Source organism: Dreissena polymorpha, chromosome 4, assembly GCF_020536995.1.
Source record: "Dreissena polymorpha isolate Duluth1 chromosome 4, UMN_Dpol_1.0, whole genome shotgun sequence".
Taxonomy (NCBI): Eukaryota; Metazoa; Mollusca; class Bivalvia; order Myida; family Dreissenidae; genus Dreissena; species Dreissena polymorpha.
In genome coordinates this window covers 143,310,173-143,336,876 of record NC_068358.1, presented here as the reverse complement: position 1 = coordinate 143,336,876, position 26,704 = coordinate 143,310,173, and the positions used below count along the sequence as shown (strand labels likewise).

At 34.5% G+C, this 26,704-nt stretch overlaps 2 protein-coding genes across 2 annotated transcripts; one reads left to right on the top strand and one right to left on the bottom strand.

The window, feature by feature from the left end:
• The first annotated feature begins 12,776 nt into the window (after positions 1–12,776).
• Positions 12,777–14,433, top strand: LOC127878036 (uncharacterized). The gene is made up of 3 exons (XM_052424428.1): positions 12,777–13,253; positions 13,624–13,801; positions 13,931–14,433. The coding sequence occupies exons 2-3, from the start codon at positions 13,633–13,635 to the stop codon at positions 14,368–14,370; spliced, it is 609 nt and encodes a 202-aa protein (XP_052280388.1). The 5' UTR covers positions 12,777–13,253; positions 13,624–13,632; the 3' UTR covers positions 14,371–14,433.
• A 3,619-nt stretch (positions 14,434–18,052) lies between these two features.
• On the bottom strand, positions 18,053–26,438 carry LOC127878857 (uncharacterized). The gene is made up of 9 exons (XM_052425382.1): positions 26,433–26,438; positions 24,183–24,325; positions 22,418–22,661; positions 21,720–21,836; positions 20,724–21,360; positions 20,445–20,610; positions 19,886–20,114; positions 19,122–19,299; positions 18,053–18,852 (listed from the first exon to the last, which is right to left on the bottom strand). Exons 1-9 carry the CDS (start codon positions 26,436–26,438, stop codon positions 18,227–18,229), a joined length of 2,346 nt encoding a protein of 781 aa, XP_052281342.1. The 3' UTR covers positions 18,053–18,226.
• Between the last annotated feature and the right edge of the window lie 266 nt (positions 26,439–26,704).

The window sequence follows — 26,704 nt, the reverse complement described above, 5'->3', positions numbered from 1 at the left end:
TGTAATAAACTTATTTCTTGGTTTAACATTGCATCTAATTGCATTTTCAAACACAGATTATTGCAAGATATAATGCATACATGTATATAAAATTTATATTAATAGGGCAATACTACCTATGAATGACAAAAAAGGTTTTCTCATACAACCTCAATTGTAAAAAGTTATTACAATTGCGTGACAACCTGAAGTGTTATAACGCCCGAAAGTGTAATAAACTTATCTCTTGGTTTAACATTGCATCTGATCGTTTTTTTAAACAGAGATTATTGCAAAATATAATGCATACATGTATAAAAAAATATATTAATAGGGCAATACGACTTATGAATGACAAAAAAGGTGTTCTCATACCACTTCAATTGTAATAAAGTTATTACATTATTACAATTGCTTGACAACCTGAATTATAATAACGCCTGAAAGTGTAATAAACTTATTTCTTGGTTTAACTTTGTATCTGATCGCACTTTCAAACACAGATTATTGCAAAATATAATGCATACATGTATATAAAATCTTAATAAGGTAATACGACCTATCATTGACAAAACAAAAAAGGGTTCTCATACAAACTCAATTGTAAAAAAGTTATTACAAAATTACAATTGCTTGTCGCCCTGAATTGTAATTGACCTTTCGACAGCCGATTGATTGACAGGCTTATTAACCAATCAGATTACTGCATAGATTAGGCCCGTTTCTATCCGCCATTGTGTCCGTCAAACTCGCCGTTGTTCGTCACATAAGCTTATACGTAATGCTGTGTTTTAAACAAAGAAAATGGTTAAAAGGTGCTGTTATGGCACTTGTTATTCAGACACAATGTATCCAAAACGGTTAAAAGATGGAACTACGTTTTTTCCGTTCCATTAACCGGGTACTAATCTTAAAAAATGCAAACGTTGGATTCGTCTTTGTACTTGTCTCAACGAACAGCTTAATCTCAACATATTAAGCTATCGCCCGAAAGCAAAACACCTCGACGTTTGTTCTAAGGTCGTCATAATAAGATACTACGCGAAAATAGAATATGTAAGTTTTGCACCGGACACGCTATAGAAAACGAGTATCACTTTTTACTTGTTTTTCCTCTATATAGAGAAATTAGAAAGGAACATTTAAAACCATATTTTCAAAGGTGGCTAACGTTAAATAAATTTGACATTCTAATGCAGTCGGCTAATAAAAAAATATTCTAAACTTTGCTAACTAGATTATTAATGCTAATGAAATGCGTAATAATAAAGACAATCAGTTATAATTTTTAATAATATCACATAAAATAGAGCATTTTTATTTCTTTCGGTTTAAATCTTCCGAATTTAATGTAGCTAGTTGTATATCGTTAAAAGTTAAGAAACTATTTTAAAATGCGCATGTAATTATCAATAGTTGCCAATAAATGTCATTTTACACCATATGTGGGCTTTCTACTAATCCGTTATCAAAACAGATGCCGCAAACTGTGAATGACCCTTGACACTTTGATAGCCAGTCTGATTAGCGAGTTTTTTTTTGTACATGAAAATTCTTTCAACTTCTTATATTTTAAACATTGCAAAACATAGTTTAAGAGGAAATTAATAATATATTGTGTATGTTACTTTTTTGACGACATTGACTATGTTACACGATTATAACAATGCTCATGGGTCATTTTGACCAAACGCATTATAGATATGTGTTATATCGGATTTCAATATAACGTTCTTTGTCTTCTTATATAATAAATTTACTTACCTTTGCCACATTTGCAATATTGCCATCGGTGCAAAATTAACGGCTTTTAATTAAAAGACTGAAACATCTATTACTCAATGAAAAGTATTGTGACAAACGACAATGCATACTGTATGTGATAATTTGCGATAATTGGCCGACTTTGACTATAGATTAACGACTTTTAAGTAGACTTATAAAAAAGTTATGACTATTTCATAGATATGATAATTATATTCAGCATAACTATTCAATGATAATAAAAATATTGTATGGCCTTTCTGGTATACCATGAGGCGTTTTTGGTTCACTGATGCGGACTTTTTGGGAAGCCTTTTTGGTAAACGGCCTTTCTGGTACTATATCTTTGAGGGGAGCTAAACACCTATTTAATACATTACATTTAACACATTTTAAATAAAACATGATAGCAATAGAAACATTTCATGTAATTTGGACCGAAATCTTTGTGAATATCTTCCAACGTACCGATTCGCGTAGCCAGTTTTATGACGGACTTCGGCGGAGTGACCTCCCTTGAAATCGGGGGGCGTGGCTTCACTCTCGCTGTCGAAAGGTCAATTACATTGTGTTAGTTACAATCTTGATGATGCAGACTGCATGCATATCAGCTCTAGGTATAAATAATGACTGTGACTAAAGATCTAAAGATCCTTAGACTAGGTGTTAATAATTTACAGAAGTATTTTATGTGTGCAAAATTCTTAAAATGCGTAATTTAGTTCACAGGAGGGAATCCCGTATTATTATTTTTTTTTTTTTTGAATAATATTATAGCATATATACAAAAAAAATATTAAACAAATACGGGATTCCCTCCTGTGATTACGCGTAGGACGTGGTTTGCAAAAATGTAAATTGTATGTCATGGTTGTTAACGATGTCAAAATATTTTTTTTACGTTTTAGACCGTATTTAACTTAATGACATGAACATTATATATATTTGCTACTTCAAAACAAACTGCATATAATTTGAGGGTTTATGCATATTATTTCGTTCCAATGAATTACTTTATGTGTATTTTACAGATTTTATCTATCAAATGTAGAATCTAATTTGCAAAACGCAGTGTTGCAAAATGTGCACTTGCATTGCTTAAAACTTTGTGCAAACGCAGATTCGATAATAAATTATGTGAAATTATGGAAACCAAGTGTGTTAATGGTTCATGATTATTTCTATAAAAAGTTAACTGCCATTTTATAAAACTGTATATAACCAAGGTTCGATAATAAATCTTAAAGATATGTTCATAAGTATGATTTTGTTTCGTTGTATTGCTACATATTTTTTCTACGTAGGTCCCCATCAATTAACATGTCGCTTAAATATCGGCTAACCAAAATACATCACGATAAATAAATGAGTTTTGCGTTTTAATGTGTACATATCATAACCTGACATTAATGTTTACATATTTATAGGGTTAAAATAGCCAAAAATATCCAACTATCAAACAATTCATCATTTTCAATGTGTCATTAAATTTATTAGCAAAGCTATATATTATATTTATAATAATAATAATCTATAAATGATAGAAACAAATATTGAATAGATATTATTGCATAAACTCTATCTATAATGCCCTCTGGCGGGGTGCAGAAACTTGGCAAAAGGAGGGCTTGAACGGGAGAAATCGTGTATTATCAAGGTGATTCACGTGCCGTTCAAGCCCTGTTATGTGTTTTTCATATCCATAATCTGGTCCACGCGCAGTTACTTCCCTTCTCCAGCCTTCGACGACTTTCCACGCATAAATGGGGAACTGAATAAGCACCAGTTTCCTCATGCATGCAGGGATAATGACTATTTCAATCCACTTTTCAAATTATACCATCTGCACTCTCTTGACAAGAGCTTAATTTTATTGGCAACGTCAATCAAGTTAAGGTTATTTACTCAACACTTTCAAAAGACTATGCTGTAAATGTAAGTCTTTATGTACCTTCAACGTTCCTGCTGTAAATTCCAAAATAATTCCTCATTTCTTACTTTGCGCGGCTGCATTTCAACTTTGCATTAATCCACTGTTTAAACACATTTTAAATCGAAAACTGCCTATCCGAAGGTAAAGCCTCGTCATTTCCGATGATGACCGAGTGAGGCATATGTAAAACACAACATTGAACTGTATTGAAATAATCGATTTATTTTGTCGATATCGAATGAACAAAACATATTTTTTTCAATGTTATTTCAATTTATTTTGGTATGTGTGATTGGTTTATGCAATAATAGCGAAAATACACATTTTCTCGGACATGATCATCTGCGGGCGCTCTCAAAATCGAGCGCCCGCAGATGATCATGCCCTCGAAAACGTGTATTATCCCTATAATGTTGACCTCTGCTGGATTTTAATGGAGGACCATTGGGGCACATTTTTTATGCACTACAACCTGGTCATTCTGGCTTAAAAATCCGTATTAAAGAATTTGTCCCTTTAAAAGTTTATTTAAACATTGTCATATGGATGTCTTAACTATAAAGTGACACAGACGTGGCATTGTGTAACTCAAACTGCGTTAATTTGATTTACGGCGTTGCCAGGCATTAGTTATCTCGTTCCAATGCATCATTAAATCCATATAGTTATATCTACAACGATTTAATAAGTCATTACTACGAGTTAGTTATTTCGTTCACACAGGTAAATTAGTCGATACCGCGAGTCGATTACCGGTATATCGTCATCACGACTTAATACATCGTTAATACAAGTAAGTTATCTATAATCATACCAAATAAAGTAAAATTTTGTTTATTATAGTGTTTACCCTGTCAGTTGAGAGCCATTCTGTTTAATTTAGTGTTGATGGCAAGCCATTTTCGACTTATGAGACAAATGAAAAACTTTCCTCACGATTCCTATCCTTAAAACCTTGCGCTTGGCAGAAAGGCAATCGGAGCCCCTCAAGCTAGCTAGCAGCTGTGTAGGAAACCGTTCATGCCAGAACGTGCCCCGATCTAACCTAAGACATTCCACTCCAAAAGCGAACGCCCCTATCACTAAGAGGACGTTGATGTTTTTACTTGTCTTTATTTGCTTAATACGCCGGACGTAATACGTCGTTACCACGAGATAAGCATCGCGTTCACACAACTTAATAAATCGTGTACAAAGGGTAATTTTCTCGTAAAAAATGTCGTAGAAAGTATTCTCTGTAATATCTTCGTGTGTGATTCATGAAAAATAAACTTCGACGATTTTGACAGTCGAATCGAGGAAACACCGTTACAAAACGGTCAAGTCCGCATGCGCAATATCATCACAACATCCGACGTAAAACGTGCAACTTACCTTTATGAATATAACGATAAATATACGAACAGTGATAGTAATTAACATAATGATCTTTTTATAATTTAAGTCTCTTAAGTCATGCCAAAAGGTCTTAATGGATAATATACGTTTTTACGACGATTTGAGGTGACACCTGACAATATCCATAACAAGAGCATAATCTGAGGGGCTTCTTCAAAATGAGAAGACAGAAGAAAAAATATTATATTATTATAATTAATAATTATTTGTAAAATACCAGCTTTATTAAACTTCAAATATGTCTATTTTGCCATTGTAGCAGGTTACTCAAACAAAAAATACTACCATAGTAAAACAATAGTTGAGCTGTCTCAGGAGAACGCTCTTGTCAAATATGAGGTTTTGGTGAGATGCAATCTAACATGATATGCAATATAAATTTGAAGGACCTCCGTGGAAAGTCATGTCGATTGGACTTTCGTTTTCTTACTTTTAAAATTGTTGAAAGGTTGTTGCAAGTCCTCAAAGAACTGAACGGAAACGCTATCAGCGTAGTACTTCTTTATTGACAGATGTGTGACTACTTCAGGACATCGGTGGACGTCCGTCAGGAATGTCTGCTCTTTCTCGTATTTTTTTAACCTTTTCCTTGATAAGATAATGCAGGAGACCCCCAGGACCACCGCATGTTTATCCCAATCGATGGAACACACATCTTTAATTTGAGATTCGCGGATTACATTGACCTGATTCGTGGCACCAGCAGTGAACTCCTGGACCTCACCAACATACTCTTAGAGGTATACGGGTGGAGGTCTGCACGGAAACGTCAAAGATCATGTTTAACAGCACAAACAACAACAAATAAGCATAACCAAGAAATAAGTTCATTACACTTTTTAGCTTTATAACAATTCAGGTTGTCAAGCAATCGTAATAATGTAATAACTTTATTTCAATTGAGTTTGTATGAGAACACCTTTTTTGTCATTCATAGGTCGTATTGCCCTATTAATACAAATTTGATATACATGTATGTATTATATTTTGCAATAATCTGTGTTTGAAAATGCGATCAGATGATATTTTAAACCAAGAAATAAGTTTATTACACTTTCAGGCGTTATTACAATTCAGGTTGTCAAGCAATTGTAATAATGTAATAACTTTATTACAATTGAGGTTGTATGATAACACCTTTTTTGTCATTCATAGGTCGTATTGCCCTATTAATATAAATTTTATATACATGTATGCATTATATTTTGCAATAATCTCTGTTTGAAAATGCGATCAGATGCAATTTTAAAACAAGCAATAAGTTTATTTCACTTTCGGGCGTTATTACAATTCAGGTTGTCAAGCAATTGTAATATTGTAATAAAGTTTATTACAATTCAGGTCGTTATTACACTTCAGGTTGTAACAGAGGTGGTTTGCGCGTTGCTGTGAAAATGATCGGTGAAAACTTAATTTTAATATTTTTGTACTAAAGCAAATAAAGAAAATTAAATTGTTTGCCAGTTATCAGATTATTTTTTATGCAAACTATGTATTCACTAAGTGCTTTCATTGACATGATCTACAGATGTGTTAGGCAAGTACAGTCTCTGGAAACATGATTATGATTTTGAAAATAACTATAATTTGTTGACTTAAATTCTATGATAATCGTTTTCCTGAACTCAACGTATTCAACATACAAATTACATACCATGGTCACTTACATTTCAATAAAAATGGTTTGTAGTAACTGAACAAACTATATTGTATAATTTATAAATAAAGCAAATCGCAGACCAAGCAAATCGTAAATACAGCAAATCGCAATTCAAGCAAACCGCTTCGAAGGGGTTCAAATTAAGAATGTGTGATGCTAATGATAAATATATAACTAGCAAATATTAATCCGGATAATTGATTACTACAAATAGCTTTTTCTAATGTTTATTAGACTATATTGCCTAATCGATAGTGCATATTCTCTTCCATGTAAAAGGATACCATCTATCCAAGAAGAAACAATATTTTATAAAAAAATATCGGAAATTGTTAAACTCTGTAAGGGGAAAAATAGATATATTGCTTAATTGCTTTTTGATTAAACTGATTGGTGTGCTTTAGTAGTCTAAATTTCGTATTGTCGATGTTTTAATAGGCGACATATGTAAAAAAAACATTTGTCTCACTTCTGTAGTTAATTACCTGTTGAAAAGTGAAAATAATTATCAATTGATATCAAACTGTACTGTTGGATATTTAAATTAACTGAGTTATCGTTCTCCGTTTCTGTTTAATTATAATTTAAACTTGATTTCCCTGCACCTATTTCCAATCCCTATGTAAGAATGATCCTATAATGTATAATTTTTGCAATCTTAATGCAACAGCAAATATGCATCATTTTTATGCTTAACGCATGCGAGAATAAAGTCGATTTTGGCAAGTTTCTTTTAGATTGTACTTTTCAGTCTGCAAACACTTAATAATAAAACTGAAAAGTTAAAGAATGTCGATATGCCTCCTTGAAGGCGGACGTGTTTATTCAATTTATAATTGAAATTTGCTTATCGCATGCCCGCATGTAAAACTAATTTGTATAATGATTCGTTGCATATATTAAAGTTTTCAAAAGCTTCAGTGGGATGAAGCGTCCTATCTACAAAGCAATAGAAAAATCATCTCAAATTATTGAACATCCACGAAATATGCATCAGTTAGCAACAACATGGAACGGGCATTGTAATCAAGCAAGATTACTCGTGAAGAAATCTTTGTGGACATATTTCCATACCGTATTCCGAAATCAAGTCTTTCTAGTTGTATCCAATTTTGTCGTCTTTTTAATAATAATAACGATTTTACCACATAATTATCCACTGTTGGTCTACATACACTGGTGGCAGATAAAACTGAACGTAACAAACTTAAGACGCGGCAACGGTTGATAAATTCAATGAAGTACAGTTATTGCCTTTTTAATGTGCTGTGTGACCTGTGTTCATTTCGTCAATATAATATTTATACATGTCGTATAATTTGCCCACCCTTCTATCATCGGGAAAACAAAACGACAAAAATCAGAAGTGCAACCTACCGATATATATATATATATATATATATATATATATATATATATATATATATATATATATATATATATATATATATATATATATATATATATATATATATATATATAAACAAAAACGCTGTATTTATTTTATGCCGAAGCTTCCGACCTCACGGTCTTCATCAGCGGCCATTTTTTATTTCAAGATGTTTCAAATATGTACGGATATGACGTCGTGCATTTCCGGCGTCAACGTTGTTTTCGCGCCATATCATGTCTGTTTATTCTTGCACGTTGATGCCATATGGTCGGTATGTCCTTAGTTTTGCCTTCCATAATTGCTCAATGGTCTTGCGATACTCGTCCGACCCGTTTAGTTTTTCAAGTCCCATTATTTGAAAATCATACATGGAGTGTCCGTCTGTGTAGAAAACAGAAAAACAGTAAAAGCTAAAAAACACAATAAAACGATATCAAAATGATGAATCGAATGTTTCAATAGAAAATACCGCCCTTTTCATAACGTCTGGTTTACAAAACTATTCTGTCATTAAAGGTATGACATCAATATATAGAAGTGATGTCTTCAAGTATTATATCAAGAATTGTAGTTACATTCTTGTGAGTAGGCAAAAAAACAAAAATCGATCACATCAAATCTCTATCATGAATTAAGTACAAATAATGGAATCAAATGTCCGCTCCTCTTTAAATCGGCGCTAGAATATAAAAGCAAAGTAATTTGGAAAATCTTTTCAGCAAAAATAGGAGTTTACACAATCATTAATATGGACAATTGAAACATACGTCTGACCGTGAAAATGATGTTGTGGTCAATTGTACGTACAAAAGCATTTGTATCCGATCCATGAATTCGTTGGACATCTAGAAAGTAAAAAAACAAACAAGTTATGCTCAAAAACTAATTCATTTAATCCTTACAGTTAGTGTCACATGAATAAGGATAAATATTCAACCAATCGAAACAATACTATGTTAAATCATTTTTTTTATTGTTCGTATGCTCAGTCTTAAAACGGATAATCGTAAACGAAAACCATCGTTAATTATATTATTAAGAGCCTTTATTTTAAGCAACCAGCCTAAAAACGCAACGCAATGCGCAAAGTCCAACAATAAATTTAAAAAGATGAAATAGACAATAGCCGCCTTTGTAACTCCTTTACAAACAATGGGGAAGAATTAAACCTGTTAAAATAATGTCAAGCCTCGCTCTTAATAAATTGAATGGGTCCAATGTTTTGTTATAAAGAACTGGCGTTGTATTTAAATGACCCGGAGTCGTTTCTGGAGCCGGGCGTCTGCTGTATCTTGCAATATCCCACGTCACATGACTAACAAGTCTTCTGGCGGAAAAAGCCATACAAACGACTTATGATGCATTCGGGAAAAATATACTTATAACATACTTAGCCAAAATTCAACTGCCTAATAAAAATACATCAAAGTATATCAAATTAAACAATAATTATTACAGAACGTAGCATCTGGCGTCGGACTATAATTAATATTCCTAAAACATCGGTTAACGCAAAACATCATAAGCTGCAAAGATTATTGTCATATTCAAATTAATCACGGATACGCGGTACTGAAAACTAAGTTAGTTTATGTTTACCTTTAAGTCGGAGGTAAAACAATGTCATGTTTCCATGTCTCTTGTTCAATTTCTTATGTATAATATTGACACGAAAAACTATTATATTTCCTTTGTTAACGATTATTAACATGTAACTTTTTCTTTTTCTTAACTTTGATTAATCCTTTTAAAATGTATACATCAATTTATAACACAGATCTTATATTAAAGGGGCCTTTTCACAGATTTTGCATGCATTGAAGTGTGTCATTAAATGCTTTATATTGATAAATGTAAACATTTGATCTAAAAATCTCCAGTAAAAAAACAAGAATAAATTTAAAGAAAGAAAAAACGTTCCCCCTTAACTGGACTCGAACCACTGATCCTTGGAGCTCTGGAGTAAAAGTCTATCGCATAGACCACTCGGTCATCCGTGCTCATACAATGAAGATGTATATTATACTTAATATAAGTAATATTCGTAGTATCACAAAATATAACGACAACAACATAACTCTCCAAATTTTAATTTAATCGTTTCGCGTTGCAACGCTTGATAATCTTCAGGTTTTTAAATCGTCAAAAGATGCATATAATGTACATTTTACAGCATGGTAAATGTTCAGTTTATTTGCGAATCTGAACCATTTTTTTTATTTTGTCAATTAACCAAAACGTGAAAAGGCCCCTTTAAATTATTTTCAATTGTGTGACTTAGAGAAACCTAGTATTATTTGACACAGCGTCTCCAACGTCTTAAACGTAGTGAAAAGCTTTTTGTGGTAATAATTTTTCGTTTGACTACGGGCTTCAGAATGATGCTTTGTTGGAGGTGTTTTGAATACATATCCGTTGAGTATACAAAAACGAAATAGATTCCAATTTACTGTCATTTTACTGTTTGATTTGAATTGTGATTCTGTGTGGCAAACTTTTAATTTACAATTATAGTGTTTGTTTGCATTAAAATAAAATTATAAATGTTACTAAATGATAATTTGCATTAAAATATTCGACGTTTATTTGCAAACACAATTTTTAATAGAGGAATCGTAACATATTTTAACATTACGGTGCATCTTTTGACAATATGGTCGCACCGTGGAAAGTTGGGTAGGTAAAGGCAATCTTTATTTAATATTTCTATACATTTCCGAAAATCTAATTGTGCATTTGGCAACAGATGTCTAAATGTACCAGATATGCTCTAGAGTTGTTTGCAATAGGTCGAAACTGATGTCGAACTAAGGAACTCGCTTAAATAAGAAGATTTCAGAAAGTGTGCTTCAAAGTGTGCTTCATTCAGCTAAGTATATTAGTGACGACAATATTGCAAAGACATTGCCAACGAGAGCATTACAATTGATATTTTTATAGTGTGTAAGGTCAAATTTGACCCTATAATGAAATACATCACACGTTTACAACTATAATCTATAAATGGTAAATAATAAAACAATCGCTTAACAATGAACCACATTAAAATACGGAAAAAAAATGCATATTTGGCAAAATCTGGCTCACTAACGTGAGGCGTTTTCATAAGTTGCTAGGTCGCTAAGCTACTATACTTTAAGCCATTGAGCGGATACTAGATAATGGTATTTCGAATGTAATAATATACAAGGGTTTGTGTTTTTATTTGGCATATGCATATCATGGGTATATTGATTATAAACTTTCAAGATCAGCGTTGTTATATATGAATTATAATAAAAGTTGTGTTGGCATGCAAAACCCTTTCGCAGCATTAGTCTTACTTTCTACAATATTACGGATTGCAACATAAGCGTAAGTAATATCCTCCTTTTGCAGCATTAGTCTTACTTTCTACAATATTACGGATTGCAACATTAGCGTAAGTAAAATCCTCGTCTAACGGGTTTGGCGTTCGTAATGCTTTCGCAGGGCGACTCAGAACGCAAATGACAAGGTTCTGCTTTCTTGGTGCTTACTCGATAGAAACACACAATATCGCCATGATGACCACCTAATAAAGTATACGAAATTGTAACGCGATCAACGTCAGCATGAAGAAGTGCGGACGCACTTGACGTTTCAGAGTCGCCGTAGAAACGCAATTAATACAGCTTTGAGACTCGGCGGAGAACCTACCGAGTTCTTAGTACATCTATCACGCTGAATGGATTTTATTTTGTCGCAGTACAAACGCCAAGGTCGCAGTACAGTCGAAGACGTCAAGCCAACAATGTTATTTGCACGTCGATGCGTTACATATTTTATAAACGATGTTTTGAATTTTCTAAACAAATGACCGTGATAAATAAATAAGTATAATTTTGCATGACATTTGACATTGGGAATCAACTTTAGGCAGCTTAACTCCCCACCATGCTGTTTGCTTTGCGGTAAAGAGAAGCAATTAATGGAAACAATAGGGAGTGATTCATCGATGGTTTGTACGTGCACCTCAGTTATTGAATGCATGGCATGCGAAAAAGATGTAGCAGCTCGCGAAAAACAGGGAGCAGAAAAAGTCGCGTACACATGTTCTATACATGGCAAATACAGAAAATATGAGGACGGGCTAATGGGGAGGTGGAAAACGACAACGGGCGAGGCATGGTATGGTATTGCGCAAGGGGGGGGGGGTTAGAGGGCTAGGGTTAGGGTTTGGGTTAGTGTTAGGGGTCGGGTTAGGGTTTGGGTTAGCCTTACCCTAACCCTTTTTTGGGGTTATCACCCCTGACCATGCCTCGCCCGTTTCAGTTTTCCGCCTCCCGGGCTAATGAGATACAAGGTAAGCCCCAGTGCGTGGCATCATCAACAGTTACAGCAAAAACATATACAAAGGACCAACCACACATTGAAATGTTATAAACAAAAGCCATTGAATCAGAATCATCCCTTTAATACGTTTATACAATAATCTGATACGCAGTGTAAATTAACGTTCCGTTGATTACAATTTACATATTAAGTAAGTTTTACTCGCGTTACATAAGCAGTAGACCATCCTAATCCGATTGCCGTGTATGTAGACACACTGCAAAACACACTGTTAGCTTTGTGACATCGGTTTTATTATATACCTGTGTAATGCTTTTTACAAAATACAGGTTGTATCAATCGTTGAAATAAAAGATCCCGTATTACGCTACTCGCTGTTTCCAATTCCGTATTACCATACTAGCCGGACTTCTTCGACCCATTTAATGACGTCACATTACGCGCACCGAAAATAAAAATATTTTATATTTAAGAAATATATTACGTATTACATCGTGTGACGTCATTTCTGTGACGAAACACAATAGTTTTATCTAAATTCTAAGGACCTGTCGGACGTGGTGTTTTTTAACAGTAAACTATTTGTTAAAAAGGTCGAACGAATTCAAAACGTATTTTGGAGTGTGTTTTTATCATGCATAAATGTGTATTTCGAGAGGAATACAATAAAATAGTGTGGTTTAAACTAAGTTTCGATAAAGACATGGAAGATAGAAGTGGAAGTGCATATTGTTTCAACGCTTTTGTTATAAACATCGGATTAAAGTTGTCAACTTAATTGTTATAAACATTGGATTAACGATGGCATTAAGGTAAGCGTGTCGGAAACCTGTGTTTTCCCGGTTCGAATGTTTACACGTTAATTTACATAAACTGTATTCATACGCGTCTTAAATAAACTATGGCGTACCGTTTTAGTCATTGTTTTGTCAGTTTTTTTAAAGTAAAAAATACAATTGATAACTGTTTTTGTTAGTTGTTGTATATAATAAAAGGAATATTACGCTAGTCAATTGTTCCAAGAGTTTGTATCACTCTCGTGACTTGTGCTATTTCGCATCACAGTCGAGGCTCCGCCTCTCGTGTGATACGTCATCACACAAGCCACTCGAGTGATACAAACTCTTGGAACAATTGACTAGCGTAATATTCCGTATATATTGCCTTCTAAATTGTTTCCAGTCTTGGTGTATGGTGTGGGTCGTCATTTTAATCGTACCGTACGGTCTTCTTGTAACCAAAACCAACATGAACGTCAATTGGGCGACTCTGAGTTTACAAGTGTTGACTTGCCCATTTTTGGTCCCTCTGATATCAACGATATCTTGGTCCAAAACAACTTCCAAAGGCGTCATTTCTGGTAAGTAGTTTAAAGTATGTAATAACGTGTGTTGCTAAAACCTAGAATACCATGAAGATTATAATTCGCTATTCTAATATTTATATTTATCATTTACATGTACCTAATTTATTATTTGAACAATTTTAGGTTGCGTTACTGGCCTTGGTGCATCTGTAGCTGGTATGATGATTATGGGGTCTACTTACGAAGGCGGACTCGTAAATTTCTATGTGAACACCGCACATGATTACAGTCTTTTGACTTCCATGATTGCCGGTTTAGTCACAAGCGCGATTGTGACAATAGGCGTATCCCTCTGTACCAACACAATAAGGTCAGAAGAAGACAGCGACATGGAATGGGCTAAAACGATTAGCATTGACAACCCTCTGAGTCCGTTTCGTTTGGTCTACGAGGAAGAACTGGCTAAACTTGATGTCAGTACCATAATAACAGCAAGAATTATGGATAAAGTATTCAGAAAAGCTCGTTTGGTCGCAGTGTTGGGCGGGGTACTGAGTCTCGTCTTATTCGTCGTGATACTTCCGACAGTTGCGCTTAGTTTTGATGTCCTTTCGTTTGATTAGTTTTCATCATGGCTAAAGACGTACCAGGTATACTGCTTCGTGTGCACATTTGTTGTGGTTGTTTTTCCTCCGTTTGAAGAAGGCTATCAAATATGGAAAAGATGTCAAAAAACAAAGCAAATACATCCAATCAGAATAGGCAAAGGGCCTATAATTCAGGAAATACGAATGAAATGAACACCTATGTACAGGTCGAAAAGATTTATCAGTTTTGATAAGTTTGAAACAATCTAGCTAGAAGTTATGATGATGATGATGATGATGATGATGATGATGATGATGATGATGTCCATGTCGATGATAACGTCGATGACGATGATGTCAAAACTTGGCATATTTCGACACAATAAGTCATCGTCATGTTTTGTTCATGCCGCAAGTTAGAAGTTCACGAGAACATAAGAAAGGGAAATCTTGTTTTCTTAAACATACCAAATTCCTCAGTACGTACCACTATACTTTCGTGAAGATTCAGTCATGACCGGAATTGTAATTAATCACATTAACGACGGATTAAAATATGGTCTTAAACTCACATAGCTCAAATGATTCATCTTTGCGCCCCATAACATTAATCTATCCGCACGTTCGTAGCTTAAAGGAAACGGTTCATTAAAAACTGAATATTTTAGCATCAATGTTTGCTGTGCAACGATCGATAGTATGTTGAAATGCGTCTTTTATTGTTGTTTTAATTGCAGCAACACATAAGAACAAGCTTCAGTTTGAAATAAAAAATGTATTAATTTCATTGCTTTGAGTGTCTTAATGATTTATATAGGAAATACTAAGTATATTAGTAATCGTGTATGTTAGATTAATGTTGCCACGATGTTGTTGTTTTTTTTGCTAAGATCTCTTATATAATATTACAACACATTTTGCAGGAGTGTTATTATTAAACAAATATATTTAACTAAAATTAAGATACATAGAAATCCAATATTCAATGAATATTTATTTCAGACCAAACAATCGATTAACGACGAAATGGTCTGTCATCTAAATGTAAAGTACATATGTATCGTGTAAGTTTTCCCGATTAAAATTCCGCTTGAACATGATTGCAGTTTAAAGTACACGTTTAAAATACGATGTTTCAAAGTCGCTCAAGACATCAAGTCGAATTGCATTGCAATTGGATGAATTCTTTATCCACGTTTTTTATACCAAGGCCATATATGCATTTAATTGACTGATTTTTAACTGTGTGAGACAATCAAAATGCTTGATTATCTCGGGCTACGACGGTCACAGCTACATAAACTAAGATGTATGAACCAAATGAACTAGATGTGTCAATTTTACAACATTTCTGACTTTGGCGTCATCAAAGAGCTTCATAGATACAATTGTATTAATCGGAAACATTGCAATACTACCATTCTTGATTAAACATTTAAGCATTTTAGTAAACAAGAAGTTCGCACTCATAGCTTACACGTGGAATCGAAATCTCAAAGGCGCTAATATATTTCGAAATACTCTTTTTCCTAAACGATTGTTTTTCATAAATCCCCGTTATATACTTATTCGAATGGACTGATAATTGTTAGTTAAGTGTCCTCCACATAGCAACATTTAGGTTCCGTTATTGTACATTTTTATTAAACCCAGGAATTGGACACCCCTTATGGATCTGACATCACATTCCATTTTACCGGGGGGAAAAACACAGAGTATAACCATTGTTATTGTTGTTGCAAACTTAAACAAAAATTGTGAATGGGGTTGGCTTTAAATGCTTGAATAAAGGTGTACTTGTTCACTTAAAATGGTGTGTTTTTCAATAAATAATATTTTGGTCAAACAAATATTCCTGCAACTCTGAAGATGACAGTGATTGGCATTTGTCAGTGAAAATAGAGTCCCGTTAAGCTGGGTTCCCACTGCCGATCCGATCAACTCGATCAAGCCCGACCAAGCGGTCTGGTACTGATCTGGTTCGGTCGGCATGAGTGGTCGGGGCGGTCGGGTAGGTCGGCATTGGTCGCGCTTCCTATCCGATTTTTTTTGACATGTAAAAAAATATCGAGTAGCTGTCGAGTAGGAAATGGATCGAGAAGCGCTCGGGAAGTGGTCGTGTATTAGTTGAGTAGAATATCGAGTTGATCGTAAAGCAATCGAGTGGCGATCGGATTGACATCTTTTACACGATCTGTACCCGATCCGCTCGCCCTCTACCCGAGTTATTTTAGATCGCAACACGATCCACTCGACCTCTATTCGATTTGATGTACAGATTTACTAGACTGCTACTCGACCGTACACGATCACTTACCGATTGCTATTCGACCATACACGAGCTCTGTACCCGAGTCATTTTAGATCGCTTTGAACGACTGAAGTACGACCATCACGATCTGGTCGTGTGAAGATCTGGTGGCGATCGAGCTGAGGTCCACTTGGTCGAGCTGAGATCGTATAGGGCTCGCGTATAGGTCGAGATGATCGAGCGGAAATCGGAAAGATGGTTGAGTGGACGTCGCGAATGAGTCGTGTGGGGGTCGCGTGTTATCGACAAGAGGTCGAGAAGAAGTCGTGTATACCCTTTTTAGTCGAGCTTGGTCGGGTTTGGTCGGGAAATTTCGGATGTTGATCGGATCGGCAGTGGGAACCCACCTTTAAATTAGATATATAAATCGTTTACTGAATCTCTTTACATGTAAAGACATCGATTTGTTTCGGACATAATTTACCATGAGTTAAATTCAATAATACCTAAAATCTGATAAATTGCAGAACAGCGTTATCTGTCTTTTTCAATGATATCATATATTAACCGACAATACATATTTAAAATATATATCTATGTAATTAAACAGTAAAATAGTGAATAATTGTTTGTTTCTATTTTTAATTGGTGCTGTGTGTTTTTGCCGTTTTCAATAGTATTCGGTCATACCACATCGGTCTGTTTAACAAATCACACTTTTCACAAAGCGCACAAACTCATAACTGCTCCACTGGAATCAGAGGATTGGTGTAGAAAGGATTTCATGTCCGAATAACCATACACGTTATGTGTCGTATCATATGGTTTGTAGTCCAGCGCTCCAGCAAGTGAGCTCGCAGGTCCGATTTGTTTATAATTAATTTTGAAAAAATAAGCGTTTTTAAGGATACCATGAGATAACTAAACGTTGACCAGAAAGTACTTCATTTCTTTGTCCACAAACGTAATTTCGTTTACAAGAAATATTGTTGCGCATCTCAAACGTATTCAATCGCCACCGAAATGTGACAAGCAACGTTGATGCCACAATATTATCACGATTTGACAAAAATAAGAAATTAATTATATTCAAGTTCAAAAGTATTAACGAGACATGTATTCATTATACCGTTTTAATGTGATAATTAATTAAATTAATTAATTTTTAGGATGTTTGTTTATCAATAAAAAAAATTGTTCGTTCCTTTTTTTTAAACCGGATGCAAGTGATATTTAACTGATATCTTCTATGCTTTTGTGCTTCAGATTGTGCACGAGACACAACAAAAACAGTGTGACATTGTGTGTTTTACAGTCATGATGTTGGCATATCGTGAAACGCAGAGCCTAATTTAATTATTATACGTAAAATGTCGACCATTTGACACATGTTTGCGCAACAAACAATCAGTAACTCATGACATTTTAATCAGACACAAGTTTTCAAAGTGTGAAAAGCTCAATATAAACACAGGAAGAAACTGCCTGAGTGTTATGTATTGTTATCAACATCGTTTTAACATGAAGACCCATATCGATAAAAATCTGCAAAAACATCCCATTTCGGTAAAATGTACCCACCGCCTGATTTCAGGGCTGTTACTTTTTCTGTTTTAATGAAAATATGTAAAATATTCAACACTATTCTTCTTCTTCTTGATATGATATGTTCGATTTCGTTTCCAGTGTTTTCTTGCGTCTGATGGCCTTAATTTGTTGATACCTTGTCCACATCTGATAACCTTCTTCAAATGGAGGAACAACAACCACTGCAAAGGTGCACACGAAGCAATATATCTGGAACGTCTTGAGCCATGACGAAAACTGTTCAAAAGTGAGGATATCAAAATTTAGCGCAACTGCGGGTAATATCACAAGGAAAAAGATAAGACTCAACGCCCCGCCTACTATTGCAACCAAACGAGCTTTCCGGAATACCATATCCATTATCGTGGAGGTTATAATAGACCCGACCTCAATTTCAGCTAACTCCTCCTCGTAGACCAAACGAAACGGACTTAGAGGGTTGTCAATATTGATTGTTTTTGCCCATTCCATTTCGCTTTTTTCGTCTGTCCAATTTGACGTTATGGTACAGAGTGAGACACCTATAGTTGCAATGGTGCTTACGACTATACCGGAAATCGTAGCAGTCAAAAGGCTGAAGTCTTGTGCGGTGTTCACGTAAAAATTGGCAAGCCCATTTTCGTAGGTAGACGCCATGATCATCAGTCCAGTAAGAGATGCCGTCAATCCAGAAACGCAACCTTAAAAATACTCGTAGACTAATTCAAGCTAACAAATGCAAAAAGAAAATTGGTATTAAAAGTTCGTTTATGTGTCATGATATAATAAATTAAATAGTTATAGCTTAATCAATACGGTGCAACTGTGTAAACGTTTATATTAATATCCAATAAAACATACGGTTACAAATAAACAAAATATAATTTACGGTACATAAAGTGTTTTACAGTCGTCGCTTGTATTTGCTTGTTCATTTGTTTCCTTTTGTTTCGTAAAGAGGTATACATACCAGCTATGGCACCTTTGGCCGTTGTTTTTGACCAGGATATGGTAGCAAGCAGTGGTACCAAGAACGGACATGTTAACCCTTGTAGACACAGAAAGGCCCAGTTGACATTCAAATTCGTTTCGGATATGAGTAGACCGTACGGCACAATGAGAATGGTAACACACAGCATGCACCAGGACTATGATAAAAAATATTTAAGTAACGTTTAACAATAAAAACATACATTACGTTTGATTAACCCATTTATGCCTAGCGTCTAGAAAAAAGGCCTTGGCAAACAGCGTAGACCCAGATGAGACGCCGCATGATGCGGCGTCTCATTAGGGTCTGCGCTGTTTGCTTAAAGAAATTTCTGTAAGAAATAGTCTAAATATAGAAATAAATATACTAGACATCCCTAATTTTGGAAATAAATTGATCCAATTTAGAAAGATGGGAGAGTCCAATAGGCATAAATGGGTTAACATCTCTTTCAGTGCGTAAAAGTATCTATTATTTCAAAGAAATGATACTATTGGTCACGTCCGACATTTTTAAATGTGATTTTTAGTAAAATGTGAACAGATAAAGAAATACAAAAACAATAAGAAGTCCAACAAGGTGGTTAAAACCTTTCGGTGATTAAAAGTTTGTATATACCTCTGGTATTGATCACTTTACATCTTCGATTCTTTCATAGAATTACTGAGAGTTGAAATTATCTTAACTTATAAATGTTTTTAAAATTCTTATTGCAAAATGGATGGACAAAAACTCTAAAACACCTTGTATCTCATCAGTCCATCCTCATACTTTCTGTATTCGCCATGCGTCAAACATGTATAGGTGACTTTTTCCGTTCCATGTTTATCACGTAATTCTATATCTTCGTCGCAATCTTTGCATCCAATAACTGATGTGCATGTGCACGTTGTTTCTGCATCATCTGTTTGATTTTCAGTGAGGCGTCTCTCTTTGCCACATAAGATACAGCTTGTAGGAGTTTTAAGATTCCTTTGAAATGGAGTTGTGCCAAAAATTGTACAAAACGTACACATAAATTTATTGACTTGATTTAAAATTGAATTACAGTTGTTGTTTTTTTCAAAGTAAACAAATGTTAATTTACACGCGATTTTACCATATCATTTTTTAACAAATATTGTGTATACCGACTGTTAATTTATCATAAATATCAAAGTCATGGAGAACACTGTTTACTTTTGAATAGTATTATGTATTTGGTTTTATCATAGATCCGGTTGTTTGATTAGTTACATTTTCTTTTAGATAATGACGGTTAACAAAAAATGTTATCAATATCTGAAGTTCTTTTTTTAATACCTGAATGGATTGACGTATGTCTTGTAGACATCGTAGATAAGAATGGATGATATTCCCATCACTTCGCCAGATCCAGTAGCCATTAGCGTCATCATCAGCATCGTAAGTAAGAGATATGCACCAGCGTCCCCCATTATAAACTGCATTACGTACGGTGTGATGTAACCTTTTGTTGAAGAAAACATTTGTTTTAATCCATACATAATCATTAATTCGAGATCATATTTGATTTCAAGCAAGGTGTAAACAAAACTTCCACTTAAAAATGCACCAACTTACCATTGTCAATCTCTATTGCAGATAACATATGTGTTGAATTCGTCATGCTCAGTGAGAGGTAGGTCATAGATGTCGTAATGGCGAGGACAGTTTCGACCAAAAACCAGGTGTACGCGGCAAGAAAGAAGCCTACAACGCCTTGGGATGGTTTTGCTGCAATTCGGCTCTGCCAGTTGGCTTGGTCAGTAAAAACTATTGATGTTGTCATAAAAAGCAAAACTACTCCGAGAACAATTCCTGATTTTGACTGGAACGTCGCTAACGAATTACCAGAGTTACCGTCTGGACCTTCGACACAAACTGCAGCGTTGTAAAACGCCTGAAATGATGTGTGTGCCTTCTTTTCTTCTGGCGGATAATAAACTGAGTACAGGACATACACGGACAATGATATAAAGGTCAGTGCAGTGTTGATGTACGATATATAAAACGTGGTTCTGAGACCACCGATCATGCAGTATGATCCAAATAGTACTGCTAACACCAGGAATATAAACTCGTTGTTTGTGTCCTTTACAAGAACCTCTAATGTCGATTTTCCGGCCATAAGCATATTTGTGGTCACAATAAGACTAGAGAAAAGCGCAACAAGGCAGAACATAATGTGCGCTGACTTTCCAAATCTTGCGTATGCTATCTGAAAGAAGATAATCAAGGCAAATAAGTATTAGAATAAGAATTACATATCAGTCTATTAGATTGCAAAGAATGTTCGATTTGTACCATGCCTCAGATATATCTTTATTGAAATCGTATGATAACGGAATAATCAAATATCATAACAAAACTCAATTATTTAAGGAAATTTGTTTAAATAATTACTGAAACGAAAAAAAAAGTCCCTAATATGCACAATTATAAATTATATATTAGCCATGTATTTTATAATTAGAAAGGCATATTAAAATTAATAATAAATAATAAACAATTTCTGTTTGTCTGCTGTTTACTTCGTATACACATACGCTATGAAACGTCGACAATTGTTTTTAATACCTGGGGGTACGTTTTTGCCCCGGGGGCGCGAGATTTAAGATACAGAGAGAACACAGGAAACATAAACATGCCGACAACGATCCCTATTGATGACCACAGGCAAGCACCGATCCCAATCTGTAACAAACAGAGAGTTCATTATTCGCGCCTGATAAAACAAACCCTTAAGTATGTAACAAGTTTTGTAGCATATGTATGAACGATATTAAGGAATCAAAATCAAGTCTGAAAATACACTACAGACCTTTTCTTTCAAAAAGTGTAAATGAAACTTTCATCTACGAGGCATAACTTTAAAATGACTTGTTCACGGTTAAACAAAATGACAATTTTCAAAATCAAAGCCATATAATCCAAAACATGTTAACCATGTTACATTGATATCAAACGCGTCTAGTAGTAGCGCATTTTTCATTTGCACCTTAAAGCTCAAGGTTTCGGGTTCGAATCTCAGTGAAAGCAAACAGTTTAATTCAACTTGGATTTACTGCTATAACCATTATGGCCTATTTAAATTATATATGTTTCGTAGTTTCGTAGTTTTCACAATTTTATGTAACAAAATGTCTCAGAAGATCCCTTAAACCGTTGTTTGCAGAGATGGCTATATTACAGCGATCAGCGGAGTTTTACAATTATTTTCGGAAACTTATAAATCAGAATTGCAGCTTGTAATAATGCAATTTTAAAATTGATACCTTGCTTGTCAATGTTGAGCTCTGCAAGAAATCTGAAGGCCATAACAATTGTGATGTCACAGTGACGGCGGTAAGACTAAGGCCGACGCGCCCTCCGGCGTCGAACGTAGTGTCAAAGTTTCCGTCATCGTGGAAAATGTACTTCTGTGATGCCTTGTAAGCTCCGGCGATAAGAAGGGAAAAGCCGATGAATCCCAACAGCAAGAGAAGTGAAGCGTGACTCTTTGGGATGGCTGGCAGAATGCTTGAATATGGGATATGTAAAACTAACAACGCTTAGTATGCTATTAAAACGACTGAAAATAATTAAATGTATTACTATATGAAATTTGTATTTATATTTTATACTTATTTTTTAAAAATCACTTTTAATTATATGTTCGTTTTAACAAACGGTAATTTATCACTCATTCAAAACTTTAATTATATTTTAGGTTTAAGTAAACATAAGACAGCTTTTTGTGTGCATTTAAGAAACAGAAACAGTTCGCCGTGGTGAAATGTAAATGGTGTTCGACTAGCGACCGGTAGGTCACGGGTTCGATCCCCACTGTTGGAGCGTTCTTTAGATCTCCCCCAAAGACGCCAAGTATTTGTTCTAGGCCCAGGAAACGGACTCGAGGACGTTTCGATTAAGTAGGATGTACTTTGAATGCAATCGAGCTAAAATAAATAGGTTTAAACTAAATAAAAAACAGTTATTTCTTGATTACATTAAAAGCCCATTAACACTCAAAATCAACAAATAGTTTGTAAAATATTTCGAATAATAAAGTAAACGCAAACAAAAATCTGTTTTCCATATAGAAATAGCCAAAATTTCAACGCGATATAGAAGTAAAGATTAAACGAGATACAAAATTCTCGTTTTCATTTTTTGTGTTACAATATATTCCATGTTAATTCCCGCGATTATAACCGAATATTTACGAGCAAACGCGAGATTGGCTTCGGGAAGCGTCGGAAGCACGACGTTATTCTCATGAGCTTTCAGAAGCCAATCTCGCGTTCGCTCGTAAATGTTGGGATAAATCTCGTTAAATCTATGTTACCATACCACATCTCGTTGACATTTCGGCTATTGCTAAAAGGAACACTGTTTTTTAAGGGTTAACTTTATTTTATGAAATATTTTACGAAATAGTCCGTAATTTTGGCTTTTTATGTTGCTTTAAAGGGGCCTTTTCACAGATTTTGGCATGTTTTGAAGTTTGTCATGAAATGCTTTATATTGATAAATATAAGCATCAGATATAAAAAGCTCCAGTAAAAATCAAGAATAATATTGTAAAAAGAAAAAAAAGGTAACCCTCAGCAGGACTCGAACCACTGAACCCTGGAGTCCTGGAGTAAAAAGTCTACGACTTAGACCACTCGACCATCTTTCCGGATGGATTGCTAGGCGTATTTTATACTTTATATAATCAATCATCGTAGTTTCCCAAAATATAACGACAACAACAGAACTCTTCAAATTATTAATTCGTTTCGCGTTGCAACGCTTTATAATTTTCGGGTTTTTAAATTGTCAAAAGTTGCATATAATGGCTATTTTAGACCATGGTAAATGTTCGGTAATACTGTTTCCTAACAAATATCACAACTTAAACGAAAATTTGCGAATCTGAAACAAATTTTTTCAATTTACCCAAACGTGAAAAGGCCCCTTTAAAGTGCCGCACAAATATATTTGCTTCTGCAGGCTCTCCAACAAAGCCTTTAAAAATAAACTAATAGAAAGAAGTATTCGGCATGAAGAAGTTACTTTGATGATTCTGTGTTAGCCTCTAGTTGAACTTTACAAAACGGCTGTTGGGATGGTGTTGACTGGAAAGGGGTAGATTGAAGCGCCACAAACCCCGAGTGCCATATACAACAACCCAGCAGCAAAACGATGTTCAAGGTTAACTGCAAGCAGATCAATAAAATGCTGTACAAAGGAATATAGCAAAGGTGGTTTGCGAGTTGCTGTGAAAATAATCTGTGAAAACTTAATTTTAATATTTTTGGTAATAAACCAAATAAAGAAAATTTAATTGTTTGCCAGTTATGAGATATTGTATAATGCAAACTATGTATACACGAAGTGCTTTCATTTACATGATGTAACGATGTGTTTGGCAAGTACAGTCTCTGGAAAACCTTATTATTATTTAGAAAATTACTATAATTGTTTGACTTAAATTCTATGATAATCGTTTTCCTGAACTCAACGTATTTACATACAAATTACATAACACGGTCACTTGCATTTCAATAAAAATAGTTTTTAGTAACTGAACAAACTATTGTATAAGTTATATAATAAAATAATAAAAAGCAAATCGCAATCCAAGCAAATCGTAAATACAGCAAATCGCAATTCAAGCAAAACGCTTCGAAGGGGTTCAAGTTAAGAATGTGTGATGCTAATGATAAATATTTAACTAGCATATATTCATCCGGATCATTGATTATTACAAATAGCTTTTTCTAATGTTTATTATACTATATTGCCTCATCGATAGTGTATATTCCCTTCCATGTGAAAGGATACCATCTATCCAGGATTAAACAATATTTTATATAAAGTATCGGAAATTGTTTAACTCCGTTAGGGCATCAGTAGATTCATTGCTTAATTGCTTTTTGATTAATTAAACTGATTGATATGCGTTAGTCGTCTAAATTTCAATTTGTCGATGTTATATTAGGCGACATCTGTACAAATACATTTGTCTCACTTCTGTAGTTAATTACCTTTGAAAAGTGAAAATAATTATCAATTGATATCAAACTGTAATGTTGGATATTTAAATTAATTTCATTTATCATGCTCCACCTCTTTCCAATCCCCATATAAGAATGATCCTATAATGTGTGAATTTTGCAATCTTAATACAACAAGAAATATGCATTATTTTTATGCTTAACGCATGCGAGAATAAATTCGATTTTGGCAAGTTTCTTTAAGATTTTATTTTTCAGTATGCAAAACACGTAATAATAATCAAAGTACTCAAAGTACTGGTGGGGCGATTTTGCTCACATTCTGTGGCCGTTAAAACACTATATACACCGTGATGTCCACCAAGCACCTTTTTTGAAGAAAACAGATGGAAGAAAGGGAGGGTGACGGGCTGTCAACATTACATGATTAAGCTATTGGGGTTAAATGTAAATGCTGCTTTTTAAAACAAGTCATTGTCGTATTTGCCAATTGATAGCTAAACTGCGAAGATATAATACACTTACCCAGTTCCAAACTTTACATAGATTTGATAAAGACAAGCATTGCAGTAATTTCTAATTAGTACAGTAAGGTTTCTGGATCGTTCTTGCCTAAGTACACGGCCCTCCGTGTGTGTCAAAGTATAAAGTAAATCCATTCAGTATCAAGTAAGATACGACAAATGTTAGTTTTTGAGCAATTGGATACTAAAGGTCGATGTCAATCAGGGGTCAATGTAAAAAATTCAACAGAAAGGACTTGTCCAAAGGGGTGTTCTGTTCAAGAATTAAGTAAATCCATTGAATAAAAGGGAAAAGAAGCATCACCCAACGTGGTACTCGAACCGACAACCCCGAGTTTAACAGTGCTCTTCCGACTGAGCTAGCCGGGCGGCTCATTAGTCTCCGCAAAATGTATTATTAAAAAATCAAACAGTTTCCGATAGCTTTGACATCTTCTGATTGGTCTTTTTTGCAACGGAGAATACCGATGTACTTCGTCAGTGTTTTTGTGACGCATTCGTTATGCCTCCTTGAAGGCGGACGTGTTAATTATATTCGTAATTGAAATTTGCTTATCGTATGACCGCATGTAAAACTCATTTGTATGATGAATCCTTGCATATATTAAAGTTTTCAAAAGCTTCAATGGAATGAAGCGTTCTATATACAAAGCAATAGGAAAATCATCTAAAATCATTGAACATTCACGAAATATGTATCAGTTAGCAACAAAATGGAACGGGAATTGTAAATAAATTTAATCAAGCAAGTATTACTCGTGAAGAAATCTTTGTGGACATACCTTCATACCGTATTCCTAAATCAAGTCGTTCAAGTTGTATCCCATTTTGGCGTTTTTATAATAATGATACAGACGATTGGTGTATAACGGATAGCTAAGGACTTCGAGTCTCATTTCAACGTAAACCATGCATTCAGTAATTAAACCATCAAACCTAGATAGACACATGTCTTTCCTATTGAAACATGCCAGCGATTTTAAATTTCCGAAAAAATATTATTTGTTTACAGCGCGAATTTTATGGTACACTGATTCAGCCATTACCGGATCGC

Coding starts and splice junctions, on each gene's coding strand:
- LOC127878036 (XM_052424428.1), top strand. CDS start 13,633: ATGGTGTGGGTCGTCATTTTAATCGTACCGTACGGTCTTCTTGTAACC. Junction 13,802..13,930: donor TTCCAAAGGCGTCATTTCTG/GTAAGTAGTTTA, acceptor GAACAATTTTAG/GTTGCGTTACTGGCCTTGGT.
- LOC127878857 (XM_052425382.1), bottom strand. Junction 21,361..21,719: donor GGGCAAAAACGTACCCCCAG/GTATTAAAAACA, acceptor ATCTTCTTTCAG/ATAGCATACGCAAGATTTGG. Junction 19,300..19,885: donor ATGGACTGATGAGATACAAG/GTGTTTTAGAGT, acceptor TTTTTATCATAG/TCCTGGTGCATGCTGTGTGT.